The sequence below is a fragment of the Gracilinanus agilis genome, chromosome 1, assembly GCF_016433145.1.
Source record: "Gracilinanus agilis isolate LMUSP501 chromosome 1, AgileGrace, whole genome shotgun sequence".
NCBI lineage: Eukaryota > Metazoa > Chordata > Mammalia > Didelphimorphia > Didelphidae > Gracilinanus > Gracilinanus agilis.
In genome coordinates, this window is record NC_058130.1 from 552704700 (window position 1) to 552718666 (window position 13967).

General features: G+C 34.6%; 1 protein-coding gene across 1 annotated transcript in view; it reads right to left on the reverse strand.

The window, feature by feature from the left end:
* The window catches only part of LAMA1 (laminin subunit alpha 1), a 143409-nt gene that overhangs the window by 51288 nt on the left and 78154 nt on the right, over positions 1 to 13967 (reverse strand). Inside the window, exons 22-30 of the mRNA XM_044658067.1 lie at positions 11498 to 11634; positions 9863 to 10093; positions 7602 to 7745; positions 5443 to 5622; positions 2991 to 3176; positions 2375 to 2502; positions 1626 to 1752; positions 1399 to 1536; positions 700 to 818 (exon numbers count right to left, since the gene is read on the reverse strand). Coding sequence (XP_044514002.1) covers positions 700 to 818; positions 1399 to 1536; positions 1626 to 1752; positions 2375 to 2502; positions 2991 to 3176; positions 5443 to 5622; positions 7602 to 7745; positions 9863 to 10093; positions 11498 to 11634 — 1390 coding nt within the window. The remainder of the gene's footprint in view (positions 1 to 699; positions 819 to 1398; positions 1537 to 1625; positions 1753 to 2374; positions 2503 to 2990; positions 3177 to 5442; positions 5623 to 7601; positions 7746 to 9862; positions 10094 to 11497; positions 11635 to 13967) is intronic.

Below are 13967 nucleotides of genomic sequence, written 5' to 3' on the forward strand. Positions count from 1 at the left end.
AGAAAGAAAGAAAGAAAGAAAGAAAGAAAGAAAGAAAGAAAGAAAGAAAAAGAAAGAAAGAAAGAAAGAAAGAAAGAAAGAGAAAGAAAAGAGGGAAGGAAGAAGGAAGAAGAAAGAAGGAAGGAAGGAAAGAAGGAAGGAAGGAAGGAAGGAAGGAAGAAAGAAAGAAAGAAAAGAAGAGAAAAGAAAAGAAAGAGAGAAAGTAAAAAGAGGCAGAGGCAAGTAGGTGGGTTCAGTGGATTGAGAAACAAGTCCAGAGTCAGGGGGTCCCAAGTTCAAATCTAGTCTTAGACACTTCCTAACTGTGTGACCATGGAGAGTCACTTAAGCCCAGGTGCCTAACCCTTTTTGTTCTGTGCCTTAGAACTGATACTTACTATGATTCTAAGATAGAAGGTAAAGGTTTTTTTAAAAACACTTTGAGTGTTTTAACTTATATCTCATCTGAAAAGTAGATAAGTAAAAGTTATTACTCTGCTCAATTTTACAGTTAAGGAAACTAAAGTTCAAAAAAGATCAAGTTCACAATCACAAAACTGGTAAATATAGGCCATCCCAAAGCTCAAACAAAAATCTGTGAATCACTAATAAATATTTCAAAGCACTTCTCCACATCGGAATAGCTACTATGGACACAAGTGAAACTGCCATTCATTTTCCTTTGGTAGATTAAAAAAATTTGTTCCATCCCAAACTTACCTGGCATCAGATCTGGGGCATTCACAAACTGAGCAATCATTGGCAGAACCACGTACTTTCCCATAGTACCCTGGAGCACATATGTCGCAATGATTGCCTGCTGTATTATCTCGGCAATTCTATTGTTCACAAATAAAATATTGAAAACAAAAAGGTAAGTACTTGGTGAGCAGTCTCTGCCTTTCAAAGGACTATCTTTTCTTCTCTTAATAATTTATGCAATAACGTAGTAGCATGTGGCAACATAAACAATAGGATCATGAAAGGTTCACAATGTATACAAAATATAAAAAGATAAGACATCATCATTTTAATAAATGATTTTTAAAATCTACATTTCAAAGCAAATTAGCAGAATGTGACCTAGGGCTTAGTCATCAAAACAAATCACTTGGGCTCATCCTGAGTATCGATAACCAGTGAGGCTAAATATGAAAAACCAAATGGATTTGTATTATCCAAGTCCGCCATTTTGATATCTCCAAATAAGAATTCTGTTAAAAAGTTAAATTCAGAAGATACCTCCATTTCATGAATGGCACAAGCACCTCTATTAAGGTTTTCTAGAGAGATGGCCATATCAAATCTGGCATTTGGTCAAAGGAATCTCAGCTCATAGAGATAGAATGAGAGTTAATAGCCATAGAATAAAGACCCTTAAATCTAGCCACATGAGAACACCTGGAAGATGCCACCTACCAGGCACTGCCCTGTCTCTGGATGGCAGGTTTCAGAGTGATTGTTGCATTCACAGGGCACGCATGATGCCACCAGAGGAAGGGGGTCGTCACCACTGACTTTTAGAAATTTTGCTCTATAGTACCCAGATGCGCAATCCTGTAAAGAAAAAAAGAGTGTCAGGGAAGAAAAGTATTTTTACTCCAAATAAAGAAATGCTAAAACCAATCTCAATCATTAATTGATACCTGGCATGAGAATCCGGCTGTTCCAGGGGGGCATTGACAATTTTCTAAGTAGTATGCAATTTCTTCTTCGGAGTAGTACTTCCCTTCCTCAGCCTTTATTCCAATTTCCAGTGAGATGTTTGCAATTCTATAGTAATAAACAGTTTAGAAAGAAGTCAGAAAAAAAAAAAGATTTAGATACAAATTTGATGAAAAGAGAACTTCAGCTAAAAAGAAACCCAAATGTTTATAGGGGGCCATGGAGCAAATTTTAAAATACTATCAAAGCAACAATGTTAAGGAGGCAGCTAGATGGCTCAGTGGATTGAGAACTGGGGTTCAAATCTGGCCTCAAATACTTCCTAGCTGTGTGACCCTGGGTAGGTCACTTAACCCCCTTTGCCTAGCCCTTACCACTCTCTTCTGCCTTGGAACCAAAACTAAGAGTTAAGGCTCACAATACTGGGTGAAGTTTAGCAATATCTTATGATAGTTCCAACTATACACTCCCACCCACCTCTATTTCTCTGCCCTCTATCCCCAAATACTTTATAGATGAGGAAACTAAAGTCTTTTAAAAATTAAATTATTTTCTTGAGGTTCTGGCTCGTGAGTAGCAGAATTGAGAAGAGAAAACATACATAGACAAAAGCATTAACTAAGTATAGAAGTGGGGCAGGATCAAGAGGGAATCATTTTCTTTACTTCTGACTCAGGGAAAAGAGAAATATTTGAAAGTCTAGAATAAGCATAAATTAAAAATGCCGTACCTGCTTTGTAATAGCGCTTGGCCGTGTGAGGCCTTGATAAGAATGTAGTCAATGTTGCTAAGAACTAACATGAAGTGTGAACGAATAACATACTTTTCAGATGCTGAGTTAAAATATTTCCAATAATTCTGTGGATGAGAAAAACATTTGATCAAAGAAAAATTCAAAAAATAGAGTCCTTGTGGGATATTTGCACATAAAGGAAGTATTCTTTTTAAAATAATTACCCCAAATACCCATCTATACATATTTCTGTGTGCAGAATTGGTCAAGTTTCCCCAACAAAGAGTACATTAAACAATTCTGCACTCAATCTAAGCTTGCTCACTTTTCTTCTTGCCCATGTTCAGGCCCTAATGACCATCATACCATGAAAAAGAATGCAATAAGTATTTACTACTAAACCTAATTAAAATGAACTTGAATCTTGGGAGACTTTAAAGTTTAAACCAATTTCCAAACACCTCCCCAGTCCCATGGCACAGCTGCTCATAAAACATATCTGCGTCTTCCTTTATGCCTTCTGTACTATACATTTTGCCGACTCAATAACGTGACTAAAATAAAGAGCTTTACATTTCTCAAAGAATTTAAGGAAAATGATTGTTTTATTCACCTCTATCATGTCGACTTCATGATATGTCCTCACTCCATTTTTTGGAGTAGTGATATTTGCATAAATGGTGAATTTATTGGTGTGGCCGCCCTTTATGATAATCTGTGGCTCCCAGTTAGAAGATCCAGTGCCATTTAATGAATAAAAAGTTACTATGTACTTCAGTTTCCCACCATATGCCATAAGCTGTTTAAAAGATAAATTGTTATATTTATTTCTGTGAAAGAGCATTGACTTACAAAAACATTTCACTGTTAAAAGTAACTGCCATTGTTTTAAAAACATACAAAAAAATTAAAAAAATGAATTTTAAAAGGCCTTATTCAATATTATAAAGAGCTATTCTTAAAATGCAGTTTCTCTCCACATATTTCAGTTTTCAGATATTTAAAGACATGCAATATTTATTCCAATATTTCCTACTGTTGAGAAGTTTGTTTTCTTTTCTTTATGAATTTGATAAGCAATATTAAACATATGTCCATACCAAAGGAAAACAGAAAAAAAGGATTACATAAGAAAACATGAATTTCCATTACAAATTAAACTTTTCTTCTTAAAGCACTCTCTACTAAGTATTTTACAAGTGCAGAAAGAGATTATTTTTTAGAAAAAATTTTAAGGAATATTTGGTTATAGTTTAAAACTACATTTTAATTATGAGATTTGGGGAAAGATTATATTTTCAGGACCCAAGTTAAATGCATCTTGTGTATATATAAAAGTATATGGTTCTGGCTGGCAATTTGGAATCATGCTCAAGGGGCTATAAAAGAATGCTTGCCCTTTGATCCATCCATACCCTTGTTGGGTTTGTACCCCAAAGAGATCATAAATAAACAGACTTGTACGAAAATATTCATAGCTGCGCTTTTTGTGGTGGCAACAAATTGGAAAAGGAGGGTATGTCCTTCAATTGGGGAATGGCTGAACAAACTGTGGTATATGCGGGTGATGGAATACTATTGTGCTAAAAGGAATAATAAACTGGAGGAGTTCCAGGTGAACTGGAAAGACCTCCAGGAACTGATGCAGAGCGAAAGGAGCAGAGCCAGAAGAACATTGTACACAGAGACTGATATACTGTGGTAAAATCGAATGTAATGGGCTTCTGTACCAGCAACAATGCAATGACCCAGGACAACTCTGAGGGATTTATGGTAAAGATGCTACCCACATTCAGAGGAAGGACTGCAGGAGAGGAAACATATAAGAAAAGCAACTGCTTGAACGCATGGGTTGGGGTGGACATGACTGAGGATGTGGACTCGAAACTACCACACCAATGCAACTACCAACAATTTGGAAATAGGTCTTGATCAAGGACACATGACAAAACTAGTGGAAATGTGCGTCGGCCATGGGTGGGGGGAATGCGGGGGGTGAAGGGGAAAGGAGGAGTATGAATCATGTAACCATGTTAAAAATGATTATTAATAAATGTTTAAATTAAAAAAAACAATTAGCACAATCCCTTTTACATATTAAGTGCTTAATAAATGCTCATTTCCTTCAAAAAAAAAGTATATGGTGAAGCTGGCTGTTTCAATGTTTTTTTTGGATATCCCAAAAAGCAGACTACGCAATTGTCCCAAAACAAGTAATTAAATAATAATTATTTTCAAGCTCTCTTGACATAGAAAAGCATTTTCTTGGAAGCATTTTATTTATACTTACCCTAACTGCTTCATGTTCTGAGCAAATACATATACTTGTGATAATAGTATAATCTAAGTGTGAATGTCATTTTTAAATAAAATGAATGAAAGAAAAAAGCATTTACTTAATTAAGTTCCTGCTATATACCAGACACTATTACTAAGAGTTTTATAAATATTGTATCAATTGATCTTTCCAACAATTCTTAGAGATATGCACTATGTGCTATTATCCGTATTTTGCAGTTGAGGAAGATGTGACAGACAGAGGTTAAATGACTTGTCCAATGTCATATAACTGCTAAATGTCCAAGGCTCCTAAGTCCTTTAGTACTTTATTCTCTGTGCATTTTTCTAAATAGAAGTTATAATCAGGTGGTTTCATCTAGAAATAAAAATCAGTAACTTGGTGAGGCTATCAAATTTTAGTCAGGACTCTTGAGAGTATATGCTTTAAAACATTTTAGTAGCCTTTTTTTTTTAAACCCTTATACTTCGGTGTATTGTCTCATAGGTGGAATATTGGCAAGGGTGGGCAATAGGGGTCAAGTGACTTGCCCAGGGTCACATAGCTGGGAAGTGGCTGAGGCCGGGTTTGAACCTAGGACCTCCTGTCTCTAGGCCTGACTCTCACTCCACTGAGCTACCCAGCTGCCCCTTTAATAGCCTTTTAAAGGAAAAATTATATTTCTGTAAATGTATTAGCCAGCTAACTACATAACTATCTATCCCAATTTTGAATGAATTTCTTTGACCTCAAAAACTCCATATTCCCATTAAATGTTATCTCTTACCTGGTCTCCCAAAAATTCATCAGGGAGTTCCCAATACAAAGTTTCTGCTTTTATATACTCTCTGACAGTGAAGACATCCAATACAACATCAGGGGACTGGTAATACACCCCTTCTGTTGTGCCCTCGAGAGTATCTTGGGAAACTACACGCAAAATTTTCTCCTCATCAATGATGGTTATCTAAATATCAAAGGAAAAAAAAACCACTTGATTGCAAGCACTGAAGAATAATGCATATGAATTTCAAGGACAGAAAAGGGAGTTTTATATAAAGAAATAAATAAATGAAAAGTAAGACAGAAAACAACTAACTTGTTAAATTGTTTGAAGCAAGTGCAGGTTTAAGAGAAACGCAAGGATTAAAATTCTCGAAAGTACTTCAAGCTGGTGTACCTCATAAACTATTATATCAATAACTCTCGATTATATAACTTCAGGGGAAGAACTAAAAAGTGAAATCTCAAAACTATGTTTTAACTTGTATTTCAAGCCTCCTGCAGGGCACTATCCTTTATTTCACATACTAACAAACAGGAAAATGGAATGGGTTGGGATCATAAAAATCTATACAATTCAATAAGTATCTGTTAATCCAGGCACTGTATACTGGGAAACCCAAAAAAATTTTTTTTCTATCTTCAAAAAGCTTACCTTCTAGTGGGAGGAAAGACACATACACAGATTTTTAAAAGACAATATACATGAGACAAATAAAGAAAAGGATTAGAAGAGAGGTCACAACAGGTAGATAGTGAACCAAGCCTTGAAGTGATGAGATTCCAAGAGGGGAGTTGAGAAGGTATCTCATTCCAGGCAAGGAAGAAAGATAGTAGGTTCTAAGCAATAGGGAGAGGAGATAAAATGTTGAAACAGAAAACAGCAAATAGGCTTTTGGAATGTAGAGAATGTGGAAAGGGGAAAAGGCCAATAAGCTTAGAAAAGTGGGTTGGCCTGAGACTGTGAAGGACTTTAAATGCCAGATTGAGAAATCTGTATTTTTTCCTAGAGGTAAATGGAAGCATGGAAGTTTCTTGAGCACATGAAATAGTCAGACATAGTGCTTTTAGGAATATCAGTCTGACAACTAGATGGAAGATGGATTGGAGAGGGGAAAGCTAGGAAGAAGGGAGGCCAAATAGGAGGCTAATAGAATAGTCTTGGCTGAAGAAGGAGGTTTTTGTGTGAATAGAGGGAAAGGGATGGATGTGAGAGACATTCAGGAAGGAAGAACAAAGTTGGGCAACATTTTAGATGAGGTTAGTGAGTGAAGAATCCAGGGTTCTAAAGCTAGGTGACTGGATGGTGTACTCTTCAACAGAAACGGGGAGGTAAGGAGATTGCAGTGGAAAGGGGGCGAAATTCTGTTTTGGATATATTTAGAGGAAATGCCTATGACACATTTAGGTGGGATTGTCTAGCAGACTGGAACTCAGAGGAGAAATGAGAGTGGATATTGTAAGTTGTGGGAGTTACCTCCATGGAAATGAGAGTACAGACATCATGAAAAAGAGTATAAAAAGACGAGTAAAATATTTAAGACAGACCCATGGGGTGCCCCCTTAGTGGGAGGCAGAACATGGACCATGACAAACACAAAAGAGAATGAAACAATTATTAGTAGGATTCTCACATCATCATGAAAACCCAGGGTGGCAAAAGTATCCAGAATGAGGGAATGGCTATAGTGCCAAATGCATCAGAAAAGTCAAAAAGTATTAGGATTGAGGGAAAAGTCACCCTGTTTTTAACCTTGAAAGGACCTGAGAGATCATCTAATTCATATGATTCTCATTCCAGTTCCCTCACATTATAGATGAGGAAGCAAATCCAGAGATTAAGTAACTTGTTTAAAAGTTGGACAAGTGCCCAAAATCTTGATCTCTAGATGCCCAGGATCATCAGGGTTTAAAAAATTACTTTGTTGTCTCTTTTTTGTTTCCTTTAATGTCCGCTGCCCATTTTAAGAGAAGCAAAATCTTTTAAAAATTCCAACATCGATGCCTAGTTTCTGAGAGTTATTTTGACAAAACAATGAAATTTAATTTACCAGCCTTGTCCTCTCTACATTACACTCTTCAACATGGCTACGAGAAAACAAACCAAAAAGGAGGAAAACAGTTACCGATAGCAAAAATCAAATGTGAAGTTATATTACATACAGGGATTCTAATATATCCTTCTAATTCTGAGCAGAAGCGTGTCATCCCAAAACAGAAACAAGGAGAACACCCCAAAGGATTCTCATCATGGAGTGCAAAAGTTCCCATCTTACATTCACTACAGTGAAGACCAAACACATTTTCCTATAGAAGAAAAGAAAAGATTCATAACTCTTTTGCCACAAGAACCAGAAAAAGTTTCCAAAGACAGACATTAGAGGTATAAATACTAAAATTTTAACATTAAGCAACTAAGGTTTTCTCAAGTCCAACTTAATAGCATGTTACTGTTTCCATGAGTTTTAATAGATGGTTTCACAAGCCCAATATACTAGATTAATTAAAAACCAAATGTTTTCATCAATGCTTTAAAACAAAATAATAATACCCAGCAATTACATAAGAATCGAAATTTTGCAAAGTGCTTTGTAAATATAATTTCGTTTGATCCTTAAAACAACCCTGGCAAGGTAAATGTCATAACGATCTCTTATTTTATAGATGAGGAAACTGCAAGTAGGATGGAGGAATGAGGAAACAGAGTAGCTTGCTTAAAATTCTAGTTAATTCTCTGAGGCTGGATTAGAACTGAATTCTTCCTGACTTTAAGTCCAGTACTCTATCAGTGTGGCAGTATGTTGCCTAAAATGTTTTTCAAAACTCCAAATAAAAATTATCATGTGGTAATTTTACATTGAATTCACAGTCCCTTCATTAAATATAAGCAACTAACGTAGACATTAAAATTTCTAAAGGAAACATGAAACAGAAAGCCTTCCATATTAAATCAGTTGTTGAGATATTCACCAGCAAAATCATCTAAGGAAAACAAAAAAGAAAAAAAAAACCTTTGACTTCTCTGCATGTTACTGAGTATACTGTGTGTGTGTGTGCATGTGTGTGTGTGTGTGTGTGTAAGAGATACAGAGAGAGAGAGAGAGAGAGAGAGAGAGAGAGAGAGAGAGAGAGAGAGAGGAAGAATATGAAAATGAAAGTTGTGAAAAGAAAGAGAAAAAAATATAAACTTTCTAAATAATTTTTCTTAGAAAAAAATAAAGCTTTATCACAGAAAAAGGTGTTTCTAGTGTCATTTCCCATTTTTTCTTTCTTCTAAGTATTCACAATGATATTATTTTCCTTTTTACCTTTATTCCAAGGTATTCAGTATTCAGTTCAATTCAACAAATATTTGCTGTGTTCTTTCCATACAAGGTTCTTGTAGAAAGTGCTGGGCATTCAAAACCAAATACATACATACATACATACATATATACATATACACACACACATACATACACATACACACACACACTCCATTCTCTCAAGAATCACTCTGATAGTGATAGACTTATATAAAGAATAGAACCATTTACCTAAAAAGACAAGATAATTAGAAGCAAGAGAAATATATAGGAAGATTTAGACATTTGCAAGCACCAAAACTGAATCATGAAGGAAGCCAAGCATTTTGAGGAGCAGAGAAAGGAGACAGCACATTCAATGCAAAGAAGGTACAAAGAGGTAGTAGATGAAACAGAGAGTTTTGGATAATGGTCCAGTTTAGTCTGAATATAGAGTGCATTAAAAAAATACATGTATTCTAAGAATTAAGAATTCTAATTTTTTAAAGCAAAATTAGATTTGGCATTTTATTCTAACTACCTAGGGAAAAATAGAATTTTATGATAAAAAAAATTATTTTAAACTGAAATAAAAAAAATCATCTCTACTTGAAGAAACAGGTAGAAAGTTAGAAAAAATGTAATACTCCACTTCTACTTTTCTAATCCAATACAAACTATTCACTAATTTTCTTCAGTTCTAGGCTAGCACACACCAGAGGATAATGTAATCACATAAGCATTATTCAATCACAAATCACCTTGGCACTCTTTATAATCTATTTTATTATTTTATACTGACAACAGATTAGCTACTCAGCCAAATGGAATAAATGAAAAGTCAGTTTGTGTTGTTCAGACTGGTACTGTCAGCTTTGACTATTGTTACAAACCATCAAAATCCCATTTAAAGAAAAGAGTTCTTATTCCATCAAAGTGCCCATTGAGTTTAAGGACATGAGGGATTCAACATTTCCATTAAATAGGGCTCACAAAAGTTTCTGCTGACTCTTCTAACATGAGTTGCCTCAGAGAGAAAAGTTTAAAGTATGCTGTATATTGGAAGGGGGAGCTGAGGAGAGATGTGTGTGGAGAAATACAAAATGAAATAAGGGAAAGAAAATTGTTTATAGAGGATACCTTGCAAGTACAAATGCCTGTTCTTTTTTCACAGCTACAAACTTCACCATCACACGTATCTTCTCTTGTCCCACTAGCTTCACAGTTACAGGGTACACAATCTGGATAGTCTCGGAATCCAAAAGCACACTCATTGCATTTCTTCCCTGTATATTCTTTTTTACAGAGACATTGGCCACTTTCCAAATCACATTGGCGACTGGTTGATCCTTCATTACTGCAATTGCAAGGCTAAAAGAAATAAAATTAATAGTTTTATGAAGCTCATTTTACTCTTGTCATTTGTTTTTGAGTTCTCGTAATATACCTGTTAGCTATAAAGGAAAATCCCAAAGAAGAGGGAACCTTATTCTACTACTCTTGCAATTGCATCATCACTATATTCTGCCTGAAGAATTCTGGGATTCTTCCTGGACATTTGTGACTCTTCTAACCTAAGTCCCATTTCTGTGATTATTGTTGTTATCACTATAAATAATCATTGTGATTAATTCACAGAAGAGGTGTTTTCCGTGTTAAAATAAGACAAGGAGAATGTTGGTTGATTGATTGATTCAAGCATTATCTGAGAGTTCATGTAATTGACTTTTTTCTTTCCTCTGTTTTCAAAACACAGTGAAGCGTAACTGTCATAATTTTAAGGATAATTATATCCTGCAAATATATAGAACCTCAGTAAGATGCCATTTCACTGATCTCTGGAAAGAATGTCTATTTTAACTGTAGCAAATTAAGTAAAAATCTAGTGTCTTGAAGGAGCAAATGTCTTCAAAATGAAGCATTTTACTTCACTTCTCAACTGAAAGAACAAGTTTATTGCTTTATTACATCTTAAAGGGGGATTAAAATGTGTAGTCTTCATATTGTGAACTGAAATTCCTTATTATCAGCTCTAAAGGAAACAGAATCATCCATTTTATGACATAAATCATGACTTCTTGTTATTCAGTCATGTCCAACTCTTTCATGTACCTATTTGGAGTTTTCTTGACAAAGATAATGGAATTGCCATTTCCTTCTCCAGCTCATTTTAAAGATAAGGAAACTGAGGCAAACAGAATTAAATAACTCACCCGGGGTCCCCCAGCTAGTGTCAGAGGTCAGATCTGAACTTAGGTCTTCCTGATGCCAGATCTAAAACATTATCCACTGCACTACTTGGCTGCCATCACTCATGTTTAGACCTAGTTCATAAATCGACCATGATAGATGTCCCTAAATACTATGAGATATATAGAATCAACTTAAACAAAATTCTTTGGGGTTAGGGGAGCATAATAGCCTCAATGTCCACAACAAAATCTTGCCAAAATATGAAGGTAGAATGAATTGGTTTGAGATGATTTGTTTGTAGTAGTTTTCTTCCTTCTGATCTGATTCCTGAAAGCTAAAATGATCAAAAAAATATACTTTAAAGATATTTTAATACCTTGGAAGATAAAATAAATAAGAAAATAAATAAATCTAAATAATATATAATATACAAGGTCCCCAAATTAAATATGTTTTTGAGATTAAGAAAGGAAAGACTTCAATTTGCATGTAATCATAATATCAGGTAAGATCCACAATTTTGAAATGAACATGAATTAATTTTTCCTAGTAATTTGGATAGCTCTAACTATCACTGTATACCTTGCATCCCACATCAGGATCACGTCCCCAGTGCTCATCCTCACAGTCTTCACACTGGAATCCTTTAGTATTAGGAGGGCAGATACATTCTCCAGATTTTGAGTCACAAGAATTCTGTGTATGCTCACAATCACAAGCTGTAATAAGGAAAAAAACCATTTTTCCCCACATGAGGATTAGGAGTAGTAGCCATTTAATGAAAATGAAAAAATGAAGGCCAAAGTTAAAAGCTATAATTTAATCATCTCAACAATATATCCATTGTATGATGGTTTCCTAAAATGTAACCATTTTAGGTTCTCTCTCCCTTTTCTTCCTCCTTAAAGGGCCCTCTGTAAGACATGCTTGGGTCAGACTTCAAAGCCAGAGACATGTTCATTGGGGAAGATTTAATGAGGACATGAAAAGGGAAAAAAAAGGAGGAAAAGTAAAGACAAAATGAAGGAGATTTTATTTGGCAAATGGTTCATATGATTTATATAATGATTCATTAGAGACTTGAAGAAAGACCAGGAACCAAAAAAAGTAGTAATTGTTTGATGGCACCAGCTCTAATGCATGAGTAAAGGAAGAATGATAATGTAAAACTAGAAATAGATTAAAATAGAATTTGGTGAGAAGTCAAACAATAGGAGGAAACATGTTGGTCTTTGTAGAACAAATTTAGAAACTATTCTTCTATTAAATTACTTTTTATTCATTAAGTCAATTACCTTTTTTTAAAGTTCTATGTCTTAGAGCTAAAATAAATTAAAATTTTCATTTTCACTAACAAGAGTACATATTGCCAAAATTCTTCCGAAGACTGAAATGTATTATGTAAAAAAAACTTTATGAAATTCATCACTTACATCTTCTGAGGTCCCTTCCAGCTCTAAATCTATGATCCTATGATTTACTCAATAGAAATCACTACCACAATTTTCAAATACATAGGATATTGAAAACTTTTTTAAAATGAGTCTTTCTATACAAAATGTAGGGAAATTTTAGTGTTTCTAAGATTTCAAATTGCTCTATACGGCAAATGTCCATTTTTTTTAAACCCTTGTACTTCGGTGTATTGTCTCATAGGTGGAAGATTGGTAAGGGTGGGCAATGGAGGTCAAGTGACTTGCCCAGGGTCACACAGCTGGGAAGTGGCTGAGGCCGGGTTTGAACCTAGGACCTCCTGTCTCTAGGCCTGACTCTCACTCCACTGAGCTACCCAGCTGCCCCAAATGTCCATTTTTTAAAGCTAACATTTCCCCAGAAATAGTATTTGACTTTGAATCACGCAACAGTATTATCTTACAAGAAATAAATTTAGAGAAAATCAAAAGGACAATGGCAATGGACAAATGAATGGTGATTGTGAGTAGGCAGAAGAATGTTACCCATGATGACTTCTATGTAAGATGTAGCAATAACAAATATTGGTAGCAAGAATAGTTTTTGGAAAAGGCAGTGAGTGGGGCAATCACATAGTGAGAATGAGAGACAACTGCTGGCAAGGTAAAAGAGCATTAAAAAAGCACAGGAAGACTCTAGATCTTTGAATGTATTCCCTATTGAAGAATTAGGGAAATACAGAAATAAAAATCACACAGGATGAAAAGGTGATGCAGGCATTATTTCTGCATTGTTGGAGCAGTTATCTTGCAGACAATCAAAACTTCCAACAAAGTACGGTCAATAAAAATAATGAAACAAGCATTATGATGAATAAGGAGAAAGAGCCTCAATCCCACTGTATTTTTGATGGGAATAAGCTTTGGTTCTTTAATTTTGTACACAAAAATAGGAATAAGTAGTATTTAAAGATAGGGAATAGGAAATACATAATCTATAAAAATAAATTATAAAATAAAAGTGGGAAATAGGAAAAGCTAATATTTTTGTCACATTCTGTAAGTATTTATCAGCATCCACTATGTGAATTACCTGATAAAAATTAATTCTTTAAAATATAATGAAGCATTTAGGGGAAAATGAATCATTTCCCTTGTGCTCTTAATTGATTACAATTCTTAAAAATCAATTTGCTTTCAATGCCAACTCAATAGATCATTCACTGTATGTGATTTCTTTAAATCCTTAAGTTAACATTCTTTGTGATACATAAAGCAACAACAACATCTAAATAATCACATTTCCTTAAAAACATTTAAAAGGGATATCTAAGTAATTTTCTTTTGTAACTTTCGGTGCAACTTTGTTCCCTCAGAAAATGCATTTTCTAAGAGCAAATAATGCTGAGCTACCAAGAAGTGGGCATTCATTCTGAAGATTTACAAAAGCTATAATTTTGAAAATGTTAGTACAATTGTATTTGGATTGTAAAATTAAAAATATGAAATAAAGATAAACTAAAGCTATTGCATAAACTGATTAGGATTGCTTAATTTTAATAGGGTATTTAATAGGCTAAATCTTAATGGGTCTTGCTTAATCTTAATAATCTTTTCCTCTATGTTGGATAATTCCTCAC